This window comes from Athene noctua, chromosome 9 (genome assembly GCF_965140245.1).
Source record: "Athene noctua chromosome 9, bAthNoc1.hap1.1, whole genome shotgun sequence".
Lineage (NCBI taxonomy): Eukaryota > Metazoa > Chordata > Aves > Strigiformes > Strigidae > Athene > Athene noctua.
Window position 1 is genome coordinate 25757685 of NC_134045.1, and position 19706 is coordinate 25777390.

The 19706-nt window shown below is 56.4% G+C and overlaps 1 protein-coding gene across 1 annotated transcript; it reads left to right on the forward strand.

Moving 5' to 3' along the window:
* Positions 1-293: 293 nt before the first annotated feature.
* Positions 294-19210, forward strand: ZNF469 (zinc finger protein 469). The gene is made up of 2 exons (XM_074913191.1): positions 294-366; positions 4612-19210. The coding sequence occupies exon 2, from the start codon at positions 4799-4801 to the stop codon at positions 17585-17587; it is 12789 nt and encodes a 4262-aa protein (XP_074769292.1). The 5' UTR covers positions 294-366; positions 4612-4798; the 3' UTR covers positions 17588-19210.
* Positions 19211-19706: the final 496 nt, after the last annotated feature.

Below are 19706 nucleotides of genomic sequence, written 5' to 3' on the forward strand. Positions count from 1 at the left end.
ACCCCGGCGGGTGCAGGCAGTGGCTGGGATGCAGGGGATGGAGCTGGGATGCAGGAGAGGGGGAGGCAGGACCCCCATCTCCACCCATGCCTCAGTTTCCTCACTCCCACAGCACCCTCTGACCACGCGCCTGGCCAAAGCCACCCACCCGCAGGGACCCAGCTGGTGGTGGCCATGACGGGGCGTTTTTGGGGTGGAAACCCCTCCTTTTGGCGGCCGAGTGCTCCCTGCGCGCCGCCGTGCCGGCAGCCAAGCCAAACACAGATTCCTGACATATTTTTCTCTTTCCTTTGCAGCCAAGAAATTCATATTTCATGGGAGGTGAAAGTGAGTCCCGGCAGTAGCTGAGCGGCGGAGGGTGCCAAGGTACGGGCCAGCTGACCGCGCAGGGTCGGATGCTATTTTTGAGAGCCAGATGCTCTCCTCCTCAGCCCGGATGGGCTCGGGGGATGCCCCCAGCCCCCCCGAGCCCCAGCTGCAGGGATGCTCAGGGACCTTCCCAGCTGCTTTTCTGGCCCCACAGTAGCCCGGTTGCAAGAGGCAGAAAGTTTAAAGAGGTGCTGGGCTTTGAGAAGGAGCCAGTTCGGAAGGGGAGGGGATTTTTCACAGCCCCAGCCAAAGCTGTGCTGGGTAGGATCGACCCACCTGGGTAGGATTTAAATCCTTGAGGCAGTGGTTAAATGCCCCTTTTTGGGACAAAAACCCAAAGCGTGTTCAGAGTCAGCACTGCATCTCGTGGAGCTGGTGAAAGCCTGTAGAGCCGAGGGGTTTCTCTGTGGGACCCCCACATGCCCCCCACCCATCTTCCCCGAAACAGCTGCAGCAAAAGGAATTTTCCTCCCTGATGCGACCCAGCCGGTGTCTTGATTTTTCTTCCTTCCACCCACTCCCACGCCCACCCCTGAGCCACCGTTGCTGAAACCGCAGTGCCTCCGGCCACGGTACCCACCCAGATAAGAGCAGCCCCATCTCGGGATGGGGGTTTATTCACCTTGCACAAGCAGCCTGAGAGCTCACCCGTGCCAAACCCTGACCAGAGCCACAGCCCCGGGACCCCCACCCCAACCAGAGCCCCTTCCACCCAGCCCTGCGCATCTCCCAGCCCCATCAGGGCTTTGCTGGACTGGGCAGTGTACACAGAAATAGCAAGAACAGTCCCTGCCTTGCTAATCTCAACAGACGATACAAAGAGCAGATAGGCGAGGGGAAGCATTATCGGGCCTGATTTACAGATGGAGGGCTGAGTCACCGTGATTAACTGACTTACCCAAGGTCGTGCAAGGGAGAAGCCGAGCCGAGCACTGAACCCGGCTCTCCCCACTCCCCCAGCGAGGCCACCCCTCCGTTCCCCACCACGGGGAAGGAGTTTTTCCTTCTGCCCAGAGCGATGCTCAGCAGAGCTGGTGCCTTTCCACAGGCAGTGCCACCGTTTCAGCCCTTTGTGCTTTGCTTCAGCAGCTGGTGGAGTTTTCTTGTTGGGTGTTGGGTCTGGGTTTTTTTTTTCGGTGCTCTTCACGCAACTGTTTTGTCCTCTCGCTGCGGTTTCCAACCAGAGCAGGGTTTTACCCTGAGGAGATGCTTCATCTCCTGCTGCCCTGCCCTCAGTGGGGACCTGGCGGTCGCCTTGGTCTTCGTGGTGTGGTCCCAGCTGAGATGCAGAGCTCCGGCGTGCTGCTGGTGGGATTCACAGCCCTTCTCTCCTGGGATGGAGATGCTGTCAGGGCTGGGGGGTGACACGGTCCCCCAGGCCTTGCGTGCTGGAACAGCCCTGCAGGAATAAGTGCTGAGGGGAAGATTGGGAAGTGTGAAGGAGCCCAAAGAGCACGGGCAGCCCCTGGGGACCCTCAGCTCTCTCCCTGGGCACGACCAGCTCTCGAGGCGCGAGGAGCTGAGCCACTTGGCTCCGGGTGCCAGCGAGCCAGGGTGGCAAATCACAACCCGACTGGCACGTTGGGGCTCCCGGCAGGATGAGACCTGCCCCGCGGAGCGGCAGGCTGAGTTCTGCCTTGCCAGCCAGGCTCCTGCCGTCGCTGCTGGGCTTGTCCCTGTGTCCCCAAGGCACAGCGGGGCTGCAGGAGGCCAACCCCACGTTGGCCCCAGTGTGGAGGATGCTCCAGGGATGGGTGAAAGGGCCAAGCACCCAGCAGGGCACACAGCGGCAGGGAGGGATCGCTCTCCCTGTGGCCAGGCAGCCTGGTAATAAAGATCCTGTGTGGTTTTTTTAAAGCATAACCTCTCTTTGCCGCCATCCCATCCCTTCCCACCTCCTCTTCCAGGAGCTGAAATATAAAAACCCAAGCAGCAATGCCAGCAGCAACCCAAAGAGGAGCCTGGTCCTGGGGGCAGGCTAAAGATTGGGTTGAGAGCCCGTAAAAAAACAGATTAGATGGTCCCTATTTTCATTATATTCTGAGTTGCCCATCCTGCAAGGGGGGAACTACCTTTGGGCTGGACCTGTAATCCCTCCAGTGAAGGATGCAGGCAGCTGCCTGGGGAAGATGCCTTTAAATCAGCACACCCAGCCCTCCTTACCGAATGCCCCATCGGCAGCAGCGCCGGCTGAGCCCCACTGAGACCCCAAATTTCTGCGCCATGCCGCTCCCAGGACTGCTGTGTGCTTGCAGACAGACCCCCACGCCGGGCAGGGAGACCCCCAAGCCCCGGTATAAGGACAGGCATCAGGGTTTTGGGGAACAAAGCCTTAATTTACACTTTGCCCTTGTCCCCCACGCACCGTCTGTCATTTGCGTGGGATAAATTCATGCCCATCTCCTGGCTGGGCTCTGCCAGGAATCCCGGCACAGCACATGGATGCCGTTCGTCAGCGGGACAGTCCCACGTGCCACCGGCTCTGCTTCCCCCATCTCCCTTGCCCTGCCAGCGCGGGGAGCGGGGCGTTTGTTTCTCCTGGCGCTCAGCACTAATGCACCAGCAAACCCCAGCCCTTGCCATGCAAATCCTGCAGCTTTACAGGCACGCAAACGAGCCTTTCCTTCAAAAAAAAAAAAAAAAAAAAGAAAAAAAAAAAAAGGGCTCCTTTATGTGGCTGAAAGAGCACGACTGTGATAATGTAGCAAGCGCTGGCCTTGGGTATTTTATCTTGGCAAGGAGCCTTTGCAAATTTAAACAGCAGCAAACAGGCTTCGCAGTTGTGGCTGGAAGCGGCATAAGCGGCGCATTGTTTTGCAAGCAAAACCCCTGCGTGCCAAAGGGCCGCGTGTGAGCTTTGGCCAGCACGTGGGGAGCGAGCACGATAGGGCCCGGCCGTATCAGCCCGGGATCCATTTCACTTAGCGGGGTGTGAAATTGTGGAGGAATTCGAGCCCAGCAGCTCAAATCAGAAGGGGGGACCCCAGGGAGCCCCCCCTGGGCGCTGCCCCGGCTGCGTTGCCTTCCCCTCCCCGCGAGGGCTCGCAGTGTCTCTGCAGAAGGAGCAGGGGGGTGCAGCCGTGCCCCCCCTCCCTCTCTATATACACACTAATAATAATTAATGCATCCGTGCCGGGAGCTCACCCCGGCTGCCGCGCGCACCCGGAGCACCACGTGTGAGCTGAGAGACCCCCGCTAGATGCAGGTCGCTCTCCTTTTCTCGCTGATATTCTCATTTTCTGCTCCAGTCGCTGCTGGGCAGGGGTGGCGAGGCCGTGCTGCGCGGGGTGGACCCTGAGTGGGGCTGGGGAGTTGTAAGAATTACACCCAGGAGAAGACGAATAGGCTGAATTTCACGCTTATGTACAGCCAGGTCATCCCCTCCCAGCTCCCAGCAGTATCATGCCTCTGCCCCCTGCGGCAGACAGTCAAGAGGCATTTCTAGTGAGGGGGGAGAAAGAGACCCTTTCTGTTTGCAATGGGGCTTTTTTTTTTTTTTTTTTTTTTTAAATAAACTCTTTAAAACAAGGGTTTACTCTTCTTTTTAATACAACCTGTGTCTGAGGCTAAAATCCTGGTGGTACCTTTTAAAAGGCTGCGCTTGACTCGCGCTTCATGTCTAATGCCCTGAGGGTCCCTTTTTGTAAAATCAGCTAGTAAATTCAGGATTTAGTTTTAATGTTTTCACGAACTTCGGTACCTAAAATTGCGAGGGCAGTTTGCGGGGGGGTGTTAAGGCAGAAGCAGCAGAAGTTCAGGTCTTTTCTCCAGGGGTTTCGGAGCTACGGTTTGGTGGAGGGGCAGCGAGGTCGAAGGGATGCTCTGGGGGAGGGAATCGTGGTGGAGCAAAAAGCTTTTTGCTGCACATCCCGACCTCATCGTCCCTCCAGCCGCAGGAGCGGGGACACGGGGACAGAAAGCCCTTCCCAGGACGCCTCTCCCAGCCCAGCCTGACAGCCCTTCCCGCTAATCCGTAGGTGGAGCTCTTCTGTCGTCTTTTTCTGCTTATGTTGCGAAGAAGTAACCCAGAAATAGCTTCCCCGGGAGGAAAAAAGTGCCTTCCTCAGCAGCTTTTGCCAAAGGTGAAATGCTCGGAGCATCCTTTGAAGAGCCAAAAGCTGGAGGGAGGGTTGCGCTTCCCCTTCCTCCACCCCCCTCCCCACCGCAGCGCCAAGAAAAGGGGCCAAAATGATTTCCCCTTCCCGGCTGATGGCCGCCCTGTCTCTCTTTTCTCCTCTTTAGGTCTGAAACGATGCGGCAGAGCCCCTCCGGCGCTCGGGACCCCGCGCCGCCCCGGCCCCGGGGAGCCGCTGACCCGCTCACTGCCCCGGTGCCCGTCGGCGGAGGACCATGCCCGTGACGGAGGGACAGCAGCTCGCAGCGGGACGGGAAAACGGGGCTTTCTAGCCTTTCCCCCCTCCTCGGTATCATGACTGGAGAGACCCAGCATGTTTACACCATCGGCGATACTGAGGCCGGCCCCAAAGACCCCGACAAGGCCTTTGGCTTTGAAGGCTGCGGGGAGAAGGATGGGAGGGCGCTGGGCGGGGAGGGCACGTCCCCCTTCCCCGGCCCCAAGGACAAGGAGCCCCACAGCCAGCGGGAAGCCGTGATCCGGCCCCAGCAAGCGGGAAAGATCGACTTCAAATCCCTCCACCGCAAACCCAAGTTCGGCAACGACGGCGCCTGGGGAGAGGTCAAGGGCAGCCCCCAGTCCCCCCCGGGGAAGGGTCGAGCCCGCGAGCGCAGCCGGCGCTCGGGCAAGGGCGAACGGGGCCACCACCAGCTCTACCGGCTCAGCATCACCGGCGCCCGGCCGAACCCCACCATCGGCATCGCCTACCCCCAGCAGAAGGTGACCCCCCCGAAGAAGCCGGAGGCGAATCACAGCCCCGTGGCCGGCAGCTACCGCTTCCACGTGCCCAGCATCCCCCAGCGCGAGGCCGAGCTCCGGCAAGAAGACCTCGGCTTCGGCCGCTGCTTCCCCGACCCCGCCGCCGGCCGTACCTCTGCCAACTATACCTCACAGCCCGCTCCCCCCCACGGCCCCAAAGGGCAGCCCCCCACCACTGGCATCCCCCTCAAGAGCCCCGGCACCAATGGGCAGCTACATTATTTAGAGTTTCAGGCGAACAGGGCCGACTCCTGGCCTTCCCCGGAGAAGAGCTTTACCGGTGCTAGCTATGGGATCTCGGTGCAGAAACCCAGCTCTTTCCCCGAGGGCAGCAAAGCCGGTGCCCACGGTTTGGGGGCTTTGCCGTGCCAGTACCCCTTCCAGCTGCTGCACGACTCGGGGAAGGAGCCGTACCGCAGTGATGCGGGGGGTCAGGAGTACCTGGACGTGGGGCTCGCCGCCGGCCAGCTGGCTCACGGCGCCTTCGCCTTCCACTCGTCCTCCAGAGAGTGGCAAGATGAGGTGCTGAGCGGCAGCTCCTACGAGAGCGTGTCCCCCGAGGGCAGGCTGTACGCCTTGCCCGCCCCGCCGCCGCCGCCGCCGCCGTTCCTGCACCCGCCACCGCTGCCGGCCCCGCACCACGGCCCCCTGCCGTGCTGCAAGGGTAGGAGCGAGCATCCCGCCGACCCCAGTGGTGCTCTCTCGTCGTCTGGTGCTATCGACCAAAACCCAAGCACTTTCCAAGAAAACCAAGCTGTTTTTCCGTCTAGTTTACACTCGCCTAGTATGCCAAAGCCAGTCGGTAAGAGGCAAGCCTCAGCGAAAGACAGTGTCCCCAGCCCGCGGCTGCTGGTCCAGAGCAGCCCTCTGAGAAGGAACATGCCACCAAACTCTCTCTCCCAAGTGCACTTTCCGAGCAAAGCCTATTGCAGTTCCCCCGCAGGCAGCGCCAGCACAGGATCCGTGCCTTTCGAGACAAGCATTCCCACTACAGCACCCACCCACCCCAGGCTTGTGCAAGCTTGGGAAGGTGCCACTAAGGCATTTTCTCCCATGGACCAGAATTCAGCACCTTATTCAAACCCTGTTGGAAACCAGTTCTCATTCGAGTGCCAGTCTGGCCCCGAGCAGAGGCAGCACAGGCAGAAAAATGCCAGGATGCCTTGGCAGCAAATACACCTCACTTCTGCAATGCCCGGTCAGAACAGGCTAGAGCTGTCAAGACAGATCACCACCCAGAAGCTCCCCTTCCCCCTGGGCACGTCTGAGTGGCAGGGGAGTGGGAAAGCCCAGAAAGGGCCCCCCGTAAGTAACTCTCCGGGGTATCACAGCAAAAAACTCTTGTCGGGAGAGAGCCTCGGGGTCCAGAGGGGAGACTCCAACTCAACGGGTGCTTTCTCTTTTGAAAATGGGAAGGAGCCAGGCTCTCCTGCCTGCGACTCGAGAAGCAAAGCCCTCTTCTACAGCATGAGTCAAGCAGGTCCTCCTCCTCCCTCAAGGAGCTCGTCGGGCCCAGCGCTGGTCCTGCCGCCATCAGCCTTGGTGGCTGCCTCCCCTTGCGAGTCCCCGTTGCCGTCCCCTGTCCCCAACCCCACCTGTGGCAGCACCTGCTCGTCGCTCTCCCCCATGTCCAGCAGCCCGCTCAACCCCGGCTTCGAAGACAGCCAGATGTCCGGAGCGCTGACCCCTTCACCCTTCTTCCAGCACCCCTGCCACCCCAAGGACAGCAACAAAACCTTCCACCCTTCCGACGTCCTGAGCTCCAGCTCACTTCATTACCACCCCTCGGACTCCGTCAAGTCCTTCCACTTCCCTCCCGATGCCCTGAAGGACGACAACCTCCTGAAATGCACCCCGGCGAGCCCGTTCCACAAACCCGGCCTGGAGGTGGCCAAGGGATGCGCAGATGGGCTGGATGGGGAGCAGCCTCCACCGCCGTACTCCTCTCATCATTTGCTGGCCAGCTCACTCAGCAGCGCCAGCCTGGACCAGCTGGACGTGCTCCTGACCTGCAAGCAATGCGACCAGAACTACAGCAACCTCTCCTCCTTCCTGCAGCACCGCCAGTTCTGCACCTCCCATCCTGCTCCCCAGGGCGAGGGCAAGGATGCTCCCCGGGCAGCCGAGGGGCGGAAAGCGCTCCCCCCCACAGAACCCCCCAAGCCCTCCAGCCTGGGGCTCTCTCCAGACCCCCAGGCGAATTTCTTGACGTTAAACAAAAGCGATGACTTCTTGCTGGATGGGGAAAGCAAAAACGAGGGCAAGGAAGATGCTCTGAAGGGCGGCCTCTTCAACGGCCTTGCCGCCAGCTCCCTGCCACTTACCGCCTCTGACCTGGACATCGACGACGCCAAGCTGGACAGCCTGATCACCGAAGCCCTCAACGGCCTGGGGTACCAGTCGGATAACCCGGAGATCGACAGCAGCTTCATAGACGTGTTTGCCGACGAGGAGCTGACAGGCATGAAGGCAGCCAGCGGTGGGATGTCCCACAAGGCGAAGGAAGCCCTGACCTCAGACACCAAATCAAAGCAGGCAGCAGCAGAGGAGAAGGCAGTGGGCCAGCCCAAGACCAGTTATTTTTATGAGGATGGCCACCCAAGTGGGGAGCAGGTGAAGAGAGGGGCAGGAAAGCAGCATCTTCACAAGGGGAGGGCAGCGCGGAGGTTGGCAGCCCAGGAGCCAGATCCCAGGACAGCGGGAGCAGAGAGGACAGCCAGGCTGCGGGCGGGCAGGAAGAGCAGTGTCCCACCAGCCACCAACTCCTCCAAGTCCACCTCCAGCCAAAAGCATCCCAGGAAGCTCAGCCAGGAGCCGCCGATGAAGAGTGAGGTGGGACCAGGCGTTGCCACCAAGAGCTCCAAGCCGCCCCGGTTCTCCATGAAGGAGATGAAGAAGCGGAAGCCCCGAAGCGGAACGTGGAGCAAGGAGCTCATTCACAAGATCGTGCAGCAGAAGAACAAGCTCCACAAACTGCAGGTGAAAAGCAGCAAGCAGGCACAGTTCCCCCAGGTCACCGAGAGGCTGATGCCAGCTGCCAAGGAGGGCAGGTTTCGGGAGTACGACTACGTCTCCGACTCGGATGATGATGGGGCAGAGTGCAGCAAGCTCCGGGGGAGGAAGAAGCGTGGCACGGGATTCATTGGGAGGACCAAATACAGCTTTAGCAAGAAACGCCCAGGAAGAAGTGAGAAAGTCAAAGAGAAAGACCCAGCCTGGAGCTACAGCCGGAAAAGGGACAATCAGAAAAGGGAGGCACAGGAGCGTGGGGGGGTCCCAAGCCAGGACGATGCCAAGAAGGAGGGTTGTGCCACCAGAGTCCGAAGACAGAGCAGCCAGTCGTCCACCAGCAGCAACCACAGTGGTAGCGTGCCCAGTGAGACAGGCACCAGCCCACCCCACGCTGATGGGACCGGCTCGGGCAGGGAAAAGGGAGGCACACAGAGGAGGAAGCGCTCGGGCAGCCCGCCACGTGCGCCAAGGACTCCGCTCAGCCTTCCCGAGGACAGGAGCCCAAAGAAGAGCCAGAAGAGCAAAGAGGACTTTCCCAGGGGGAGCAGGCGGTTTGGCTCAGCCAAACCTTTGCTAGCAGGCTCCAGGACAGGTCCGAGTACTGAAGCAGAAGTTGCTGAGATGGACTCTGCGAAGGAGGAGCCGTTACCGCAGCTCCAGCAGAGGCAGCTGCCCAGCACGAGTGCCTCAGGCAGCAGCCCCCTCGGACTCTCCTGTAAGGAGGGGGCAGAAGAGCCCAAAGGAGCAGCAAAGCACACGGATGAGGCAGGAGAACCCGCCCTGGAGCCTCAGGACTCACCCAAGCTGACCATGGTCAACCAGAGGCATCAGTTTGCCCCTTTCACGAGCGATGGGCTGAAGTACCATGCAGAAGAACTAATTGCCCCATCCCACAGCGGTAACAAAGCTAGTCCTGGCAACATGAGCGCTGCCTACTCGGAAACGGGCATCAAATACTTGAAGGCACATGGGCTCTGTGATGGTCGGAAGGACTATCCCGCGCCAGTTGCCCCGTACGGGGGGGATGCAGTGGGGATGATGCTCACTGCCAAGGCGCCCGATCCGTACGTCAGCACCAACAACGCGTTTTTCGACCCCAAAGGCCTTCCCGGTCACTATGATGACAACCTCTTCTCAAAGCCCCCAGCCTTGGGCTCCTCACACATGGATGACATGTACTTATGCCGGGATGAGATCAACGCCAGCTCCTTTGAGCAGAAACACGCCAGCATCTCCCCCTACACCACAGAAACGCCACAAGGCAAGGTCTCTTCCCCTCTCAGCTTCGATTCCTCTTCAATATTTGGAGAGCTTCCCGTCACCGAGTTCGATCCGCCGCTGTACGAGAGCGTTTCTGAGAGCAAGGATGGTTATGTGACAACGTTCACCTGTCCTGGCAATCCCCCTAGCAAGTCGCTGCCCTTCGAGCAACCGTATCCACCGTTCATGCCAGAGAAAGACTGGTCCCTCATGGAGGAGGTGGCTCCAATGCTTCCAGAAGACATGACTCAGTTCCACAGCCTTTCAGTGGAGAAGCCACTAGCCAAAAAATTCCCCGAGGAAGGCCCTGTCCCCACCAGTCAACTCTCCCTGCCGCTGCCAGACAGGATAACGGATTATAATGTGACTTTTATGAACAACATATCGGACGATGAGCTGGAGATCAAGCGATTAGTCACAGAGCTGGAAAGTCAACTGCAAACCAGTAAGCTGGATAACGAGGCACCCGTCACCCTTCAGAAGCCCGAGCAACACGTCACTGCCCACCTGCGAGGACAGGCGGCCGAGCAGTTCCCATCGCTGCCGGTCGAGCAAGAGACGGGCCATGAGAAAGGACTATTTTTGGCAGATGAGCTGAGCAGTTCAAGCCTCTGTGTTGGGGAGAGGCTGGGAGGTGAGAAGCCAGTCATCACGAGTGCCCGTGGGGACTATGAGAGACCCAGGGAGCCCTGGCCCTGCTCGGTGGAGCTGGGCTCACTGGAGGCAGGGATTCACACACCAGCCACGCTTGCCGTGGACCATTTCTCCTCCAAAGACAGCAGTGAGCAGCTCCAGGGAGCTGCAGCCACTAAGGAAAGTGACCCTGGAAAGATGGAAAATGCGTCTTCCTCCAAAAGTCTACCAGGTTCATGCACACCAGACCAAACAGAGGCTCCCATCTACACAGACCCCGTGACAAAAAGCCCTCCAGTTGTCACTGACTCCGTGTTCCCCAAGAACCTGGAGGCAGCTGAAGCACCCAAAGATCCCCTGCCAACCCAGCGTGGTGCCGAGAGCTTCTCTGTGCCAGGGAAAGCACCTGAAAGCTTCACTGATGCTGCAGAGTTGGAGAAGTTTGATGCGCATCTTCCAAACCATAAACCTGAATTTGGCTTTCAGCAAGGTCCCACCCCAGCCTTGGATCTCACCTTTTCGCCTCACATGAAAGAAGTCTCAGACACAGAAGAAAGACCCTTAAGCAAGCCCGAGTCACCCAAAATGGTGAAAAGCACCGTGGACTTCAAAGGGGATAGTGATGGGTCTGTGTTGGTGGAAGAAACGGAGGAGAGAAAAAGCTCCACCACCTACCCACCCCCCGGACCCAGCGACAAAGCCAGCAAGCAAAAAGGGCTGCTGTTCGATATGCTGAGTCTGCCCAAGGAGAGCGACTGCGGCTCCCGACAGCCGTTGGCATCCCAGGAGACAGCAGCCAACCCTCTGCAGCAGCTCCAGCTCTTCGTCGCCCGAACAGTGAAGAGCAACGAGGAGGAGCTGTTGATGCCATGCTTCCCCATGCTGCTTGCTCCCAGCCACCCCCCCGCCACCGCCCGCATCCAGCCAGAGCAGAAAGAGGAGAACAGCGGTGCCTTGGAAGGGGAAAATCGGACATACTGCCCTCCCCGAGGGGAAGGGAACGTCCCCACCGAAGGCAACACGGAGAATATTGCTGCCCCAGCAAAAGAAGCTGTGCTTTTCTCTGGTGGATGCGAGCAGCTGGAGTCATTCACTACAATGGGCTCTTACCATGCAAAACAATCCACGTTTGCAAAGCCGGAGCTGCAAAATAATGTAACGGAGCTGCAGCACTTAGCAAATGAACCCACGGAGCCGAATGACATTAATATCCATGCAGATGGTGTTTCCCGAGAGCGTAATGACCTCTCGCCACTCAAAAACACAGTGGTGACCCCACTGCCAGGGCAAGGAAAGAAAGCTGATCAGCTCGTGGAGGAGCAGGAGCAAGATAAAAACAAAGCGACCTTGGCATTTAAAAAACATGAGCAATCCCATTTAAGCCGTAATTTGCTTGAGAAAGAAACTCTGGGCAGTGCAGCAGCAGAGAGACTGGAAAGGAATCAGCTGGGCCAGGGGGCGCAGCCCCTGTGCAGTGCTTCCACGAGTCCCGCCAGCCCCCCCCCTCCCTCCGAGGAGGATCTCCACCAGGATCACCGCTTGGTGCCGGAGGCGAAAGCCGGCACAGTCAGCGCAAAGGTTCCCAGAGAAGGAAATGGCAAGAAGTCGTCTCTGAATGGCTGTCATTACACAGGAGAATCTCCGGCCAGCCTGCCCTTGCCAACTGATTTTTCTCACCCCAAATGCTTACAGAGCAGTGGGGCTGAGGGAAGAGAGGTCCCCAGCTTCGGCACTCAGCTCTCGGATGAGAAGAAATACGGCGTGTCCCTGCTTAACGTAGCAAGTTCATTCGTCATGAAGAGATGTCCTCCCGAGGCCAACAGCCATCGCGTCCATCACCCCGCCGTGAGCCTGGTAGAGCAAGGGACGTGGAAGAGGGCACCCACCTTTCCTCTCCCGCTGCATCACTGCGGGGCTGTGCCAGTGGAAGCGGTCGAGGACGATCCCCATCACCTCCCTGACGGCGTTTTGAGTAACTACGGACCGCCTGAAAGAGAAGGGATGGTGAGAGCCTGCGCTCTGCTGCACGCTGATGGGCTGGTGGGCTCTGCCTTGGAGATGGACGGTCCTCAGAAAGCGCACGGGAAGGACTGCCCTCTTCCCTGCTCGCCTCCTTTTAACCACAAGGGTGTTGGGAAAGAGATACCCAAAAGTGACAATGCTGTGCTGTCAAATTCTCAGTTTAAAGAAAACCAAGCGTGCACCATCACGGATACAGTCATTAACTCCACTCCTCCAGAAACCCAAGATTACCCAACCCAGCCCACAACGGATCTTCTGCCGATCAGAGAAAGAGAAGTAAACCTAAATCAAGAGAACAAGCCTGAAAGCTGCTCTGATGATGGAAATAAGCATCAAAGTGAACCGGAGCCTTTGTCCAATGGTTTTGTTGTTCAGCAGGTGCCAGCTGCTGTCAGCAGAGGTCTTACAAGGATTGGAGATCTTGGTCCTGCTGAATTAAATGGCCATGAGTTTTCAGAGGCGGCAGAGGTGAGACTTGGACTTTCCAAAGGCACAGAGAGTGGAGGAAAAGGTTTAAAGGGGGAGAAACCCAAAAGCCACAGGGCTGGAGAAGCTGGGGGTTGTGTGTTAAACAGTATGGGCCAAGGAGAGGGCAACACGCCTAACAGGACTCCAAACCCTTCACAAAATGAACTTCACAAAGAAAAGAAGCCAAACGGGCTCCCGGTGACCTGTGACATTTGTTCGGCCACTTTCCGGTCCAAGCCTGGCCTGACCAGGCACAAAGCTGTCAAGCACCAGGTGAAGAATGGTGGTGTACCACAGCCCAGCAAGACGCCCAGATCCACTTTAGTTCCTGCAGACAGGACATCGAAAGCAGCCCAAAAGGTGCCCAGGAGGAGCCTGAAGACTTCGGTCAAAGACAAAACCTGCAGCTCACAGATGCCGACCGCCGACGTTGAACACGTCCCCAAGAAAATATGCCCAGATCTAGAGAAAGAGCCCAGCACGCAGATGCAAGAAGTGGTCAGCAGAGTGCTCAGCGACCTCAGCGTGATCTCCTTCGAGATGTCCCAGGAGCTCCACCGCACACGTGTTCTGCAGAGGGAGATGAAGGCAAAGGCACCACGCTCAGAGACAAGGGGAGCAGGCGAGGCGACGGCTGGGAAGCTGGACTCGGGACGGCAAGCTAGGAAGGGAGAAAAAGGCAGAAGGAGCCAAAGCAAAGATCCTGGAGAGGTGAACAGCAATTCTGAAAAGAAGCTAAACAGGAAAGTGAGACGAAGGAAAGCCAAGGTATTTCCCAGCAGAAATGAGCCCGATCGTCCGTGTGAGCTGGAGAAGAGCGCAGGTCCTCCCTGTGCTGTCCTCAGCTCCAGTTTGCCCAGGATGATGGAGGGCTTGCATGAGCCAGGTGGCTGCATCTCAACAGAGGAGCAAAATAGATCCAACTCAACCCAGCACTCTCAAAAAGCAAAACAGTCCCCTTGCGGAGCTGAGCTTGCGGAGGACCTGTGCGACAGGATGGTGTCTTCAACGGAGATGGTCAGCAAGGAGTCAGTAACGGGCACAGTCTGCTGTCCCGGGGAGGTGGAAGATCCAAATGGAGTGGAAGACACACAGGCTTGCAAAAAATGGGTTAGCGGGTTTGTGAAGCAAGTGGAGAAGGGATTGGGCAAGGTAGGCAAAGAGCAGCATCGTGGTGTTGATGGCGCAGAGGAGAGGGATGCTGAGACAGGAGACAGTCCAGGCAGCGGCGCTGGGAAGTGGAGCGGTGCCCCACAGGGTCCCACGGCTCCTGACAAAGGGGGTCTGACACCGGAGGTGTGTGATTCAGAAATGACCCAAAAGCTTCCTGGGCAAGAGGCTCTGCAGACCGCGCCGGGGTCCAGCCCTCCTCCTGCAGAGCCACAGCGGTGGGCGAAGGCAGACGTGCCCCCGGGCAGAGAGCACTGCCTGGAGAGCGCGGCCGTCTCGGACCTCCAGAGCTTGTTTGATGATGACTCCACGTTCTCCCAACTGTTCCCCCGGGACGACCAGTTTGTCCGGAGAAAGTGCACACGGGTGTATGGGAAGCGCAGCAAGAAACCCAAGCCCGTCAGCGAGGTGAACCTCCAGCCAGCGAGTGCCATCGACCTCTTCACGATCCGTTTAGCTTCTGACCTCAGCGAAACCAACTCTTTCTGTGTCACCAGGGAGGACCCTTGCGAATACGAAACCATCTCTGTTGACGATGCCTTAATGCTGAACATGTGTCACGGCAGCAAGGCGAAGAGCGGAGAGGCTGTTCCCAGCGGATCTAAGAGCGTTGCGCCGAGGTTGGACCACGAGAAGACTGATCAAGGGAAGGAGGACATTGACCTGGAAGACAACATGCTGACTTTCTTGTGCCAAAACAGCCAAGTGGACAACGTCCCCAGCTTGAACATCTGGGCGAGTCTGGAGAAGGAGGGGGAAAGCCTCTCTGCTGAGGACATGTTTGAGCCTCTGATGGACCTTGAGGATGAGAACTCGCTCAGAGAAGCGAGCTCCGAGCCCCCCGACCTGGCGGAGGAGCCCTACGATGGCAAGGCCAACGAAGATTCAGACTCTCCTGAATTTCATACCATCGATATCGAGATGCTGAACGCAAAGCTGAAAATGAGAGACATGTGCTTCTTCGGCCCTTGCGAAGATCTTCCTGGCCATGGGGAGGACAACGCTGTGAGTTTCAAGCCAAAGCCAGGCCAGCACAGCAAGCACAGAAGTAAGCTAGAGGATGGGAAACCAGGGAAAAACCGCAGTGAGATAACCATCAAGACTAAAGACAAGCAGTACAAATGCAAAGTCTGCTTCCAGTGGTTCCTGACGTTAGGGGAGCTGGACTTCCACAAGCTCTCCCATAACCCTTCCCCCCCACCTACCTGCTACATGTGTGTCCAGCGCAAATTCAGCTCCCGGGAGCAGCTGAGGGACCATCTGAAGGAGAAGCACGCCAAAAACAAAGCCGGTCTGTGGGCTTGCGGGATGTGCCTGAAGGAGATCTCCGACGTCTGGATGTACAACGAGCATCTCCGGGAGCACGCCACCCAGTTCGCTCGCAAGGGGCAAGCGCAGAAGTCCGTGATGGGCCTGCCAGCCTGCTTCGGTGAGGACAACGCCGCTGTCACCCACTTCCTCAACACCATCATGTATCGGAAGCCCAGCAGGTCCTCCCGGCACGCCGACCCCAGCAGCAAGCATGTGATTAGCAGAGAGAGCAAGAGCCCCAAGGAGCTGCCCCTCGAGCAGGAGGCCAAGGCCATGAAAGACCCCGTGGAAAACAACGTCAAAGTGAAGCCACCTGCACCCAGCTCCTCTAAAACATCCACCAGTCCGTCTCCAGAGCACATGGCAAAAAGCGAAGGCACCCCAAAATCTGTCCCCATGCACCCGGACTGCAAGGATCCTTCCAGGGACTGTCATCACTGTGGCAAACAGTTTCCCAAACCCTTCAAGCTCCAGCGGCACTTAGTCGTGCACAGTTTACAGAAGATTTACTTGTGCCACAAGTGTCCGATGTTCTACCAGGAGACCAAAGAGCTTCGAAACCACCTCAGCCAGGAGCATGGCATAGTGGAGGAGCAGGAGATCAAGCACACCACCCTGTACGCCTGCGAGCTCTGCGCAGATGTCATGCACGTTATCAAGAAGTCCTTCATCTGCAGCATGTGCAACTACACCTTCTCCAAGAAAGAGCAGTACGACCGGCACATGGAGAAGCACCTGGCAGGAAGCAACAAAACTTTCAAATTCAGAGGGGTCATGAGGCCTGGCGCTGCCTCCAGGGAGGGCAGGGAGAGGGTGAAAGAGGACGGCTCTCTCCGGGAGGGCATGCCGCCAAGCAAGAAGAGGAAGGTTGCTCACCACGGCAGCTCACTCCCGCACACCTCACCGGTCCACCTGGACCACGCTAGTAACCTTCAGCTGCTAGAGGCTGCAAGCCCCAGCCTGCAGGCTCCCACCGACCCCTTCCCTGCAGCACCTGGCGACCCGGGAGCACCCCAACCCTCCGTGAAGACAGAAGATCTGGTGGGTGACTTCTCCGACCTCCTGGCAGAGATGGAGAAATCCCAGTTTGACACCCTGCCTCCACCACCCTGCCTCTCCCCATCTTTGCCACAGGCTGTGGCGAGCAGCCCGGAGCTCGGCCATATCGCTGCCCTGTCCATCGAGGAGCTGGAGAAAGGAGCATTTGATGGGAAACCACTTCCTTTCTTGGACTCGCCTGAGTTTACCGTTGACCTTGCTGGGTTGGCATGTAACCAGGCCACAGATCAAAAACTCTCTCCTCTACACCTGACTGAGAAACGTGGCTATGCCGATACCCATAAAAGAACAAGCATGGGCAACAAAGATGAATATATAGCAAGTGTCCTGGAAAACCCCAGTGCAGCCACCGACGCTGTGGATGGGATCCCATTTCTCCAGCTTGGCAAAAAAGTGTCAGAGCTTACCTCCCCACAGGCAGAGGCTCCACCAACCAAGGAGACCCACAGGTGGGGCAACCCCAGTGCCAGTGACACCTCTTCCTGGGAAAATGCATCTAAGGCCACGTCTCCAGAAGCTGCCCATCAGGCCCTGCCCCTGAAGGACAAGATGGCATCGCCCACGCTGAACAGGGCTGCCAAAGATTTGGTCCCTCAGAAGAAGACCGTGGGGAGCCAGTCCAGCGGTGAGGCTGCTCTTGGCGCGGGCAGCCCCGGCAGCAGCACCGAGGAGGGTCAGCAGCCCGTCTCAGGGAGGGAGAAGGCTGTGCCTGAGGCTAAGGACAGTAACGCTAACGCCAAGGACCAAAGTGGCAACCCAAGCAAATCCACTGGCCACCAGCCCAGAGGTGAGGCAGCCAGCAACGCCGTGAGACACGGCCACGTGGAGCCAAGCAAAGCCACCAGCAAGCTTCACCCCAAGAGAAGGAAAGAACACAAGTCCTTGAGTCACCGGAGCAGCTCCGGCTCCCGGGAGAACATGGAGGGAGATGGGAAAAAGAAAAAAGCCCGGACCCCGTGCCCGGGAAGGAGCGAGAGCACCGGTGAGCTCAAACGCACCGGCTGGAGCAACGCCGAAACCTCTGCCCTCTCCCCCAGGAGGAGGGAGACGCACTGCAACAAACTGGTACCCAAGCCCAGAACGGGCACCCAACTGAAGAAGATGGTCCTGGACACGTACAACCAGAAGAAGGGGGAGCTCCGTCACGCCAACGGAGATGTGAGGCGCAGGAAGGCCATTCTGGGGAAGAGCCTCCACCAAGTGTTGGCCAAGGGGCCAACACCGTCCCCGCGCAGCTCCTTGCACAGCCCACGCGTCGCCCGGGGTGCCAAGCCGGCCGGCTCAGCCAGCTACCGCACCGCCGAGTCCCAGAACAACCTGCTAAGCCAACTCTTTGGGCAAAAATTAACTAGCTTTAAAATTCCTTTAAGGAGAGATACTTCAGAGTAATTTATGGAAGTGACTTATGGTGATCCTCAGCTGCTTTCATGGGGTTTGCAAGGGAAAAATTATCAAAGCATTAAATTCGTTTGTGTAGCATGATTTCTCTGTCTAGCTTAAATGAACTTGCACTGCAGCCTCTGTGAAATAGTTTGCTTTGTGTCTACTAATCTACTTTAATTCACCTGATTTATCATGCAAATGCTAGAACTTTGATGTTGCTGATGATTTTCATGAACTGAAATTGTAATCGCTTTGGGCAGACTGAATCGTCGAGAGCAATTGCTTTATTGCAGAAGTGCTGAGGTTATAAGGATACTTGCAAATCTCAGACCCTTTTGAGTCTGTGTCTGTGTTATCTTTGTACAAAGTACTTGAAGAGATGAACTTCATTCCGTAGACGTCTTATTCATAAGGTGCAGTACACTGTAGAAAGCAAATTTTTTTTTTTGAAGATTTTGCACAAATAATCCCGTACAATTCATTTAATTGGGAGCTGGCCTAAGAGATGATACAATTAAAAAAAAAAAAAAAAAATTAAATTAAGAATGGAGTGTCCTATATTTTGACAGCCATCCCTATGAATTTGTTTCTACATCGTCAAGAGAATCACAAACCAGCTCTGGGGCTGCCGGGGCTGTCGGGGCCCTTCAGAGGATGCTGCCACTCTTTGACCACTGTAGACGATGTAACCAGAGGAGAGCCGCCACCGCGAGCAAACTGCACCTTGACACGTGTGACAAACTCTGATTTTTTGGGGGGTTGTTGGGGGTTTCGTGTGTGTGTGTGTGTGTGTGTGTGTGCGCGCGCGCGCGTGTGTGTTTTCCTTTTGTTTATGGGAAGGTTTTTTGGGGGGGTTTTTTGCGCAACGACAAAACTGTGCCAATTTACCGCACCGAACCAGTACTGTCCGAGTGCCCTCAACGGTATCACTTCTAAACTATCTTACTGTATTGAGTTAGTGGCTATATAGGTATCCGCTTTTTACTATGCAGTTACTGGTGCTATTCTTCTTTTGTAATGTGAATACAGACTTCCTTGATTGAAAAAATAATAAAAGGGAACCATTAGGAAGTAGCCGTTACCTGTAAAAGATAACGAGGCAGGAAAAAAAAAAAAATTAAAAATCCAACTTTAGGGAAAAAAAAAAAAAAATCCTGTATGCTGGTACTCCGTAGTGTTGAAAAGGTTACGTCACGTTAAACGAGCACGTTATACATCCGAACTTTTGAATCCGGAAAGAAATCTCAGGTGCAAACGAGGACATGGAAGATAATTAAAAATACTATTGAAATACTCCCAAGTCAAGGAGGTGAAGTAATGCACTGATGTGATATGAACAGTCAGAGTACTTTGCGTCTGTCCTGCAATTATTATTTTTTGTTTTGTTTTAGATTTAAAAGAAAAAAAAAGAGGCTTTATTCTGTTAATATGTATCTTTACAATTCTCTGTATTGTATAAAAATATTGTAGGTAATTTACCTTGGGTGCAATGTGTTCTGTCAAAAGTTTTTATTTTGATATTTTGTCAGAGAAGCAGAGAGAGAGAGCAGGAAACGCCGTTTTATGATGTTGTATGTGTGCTTTTAAAGTGCCTCTTTAATATTGTTAAATAAAGTATGAGATGAAAATATGGGGTGGTACTGTAAAATCATACATGATTAATCTTTTCAAATATATTCCAATATTTTCACAGAAACGCCCTGTCTGCGTGGTGTTTGTGGGATGATGGTCCCTGGTTGTGTTCCCTACCCCGCAGCCCCCCCACGATGACATTTCTCATTGGCATTTGGATGCTCCGTACACTTTCACGGTGTCTTCTGTAAAGCGGCTGCGGGAAGACGTTGGTGCTGCTGCCGTCGCTTTGCAATCTTTTGCAAAGCAGTGGAGCTTCTCAACGGTGGAGATGCTCGTGCATCTCTTCTTCCTCACTGTCTCTTCCCCAGACCCTTCTCATGGCGTGAGTGTCTTGTCCCCGGGGGAATAAAAGGCCCAATGTGATGGAGATGGTCCAGTTTGATCATCACCAGTTGGTGATGGCCCAGTTTGATCATCACTAACTGGTGAGTGGTGATGAGGATGGCCCAGTTTAGTCATAATCAACTGGTGATGGTGATGGCCCGGTTTG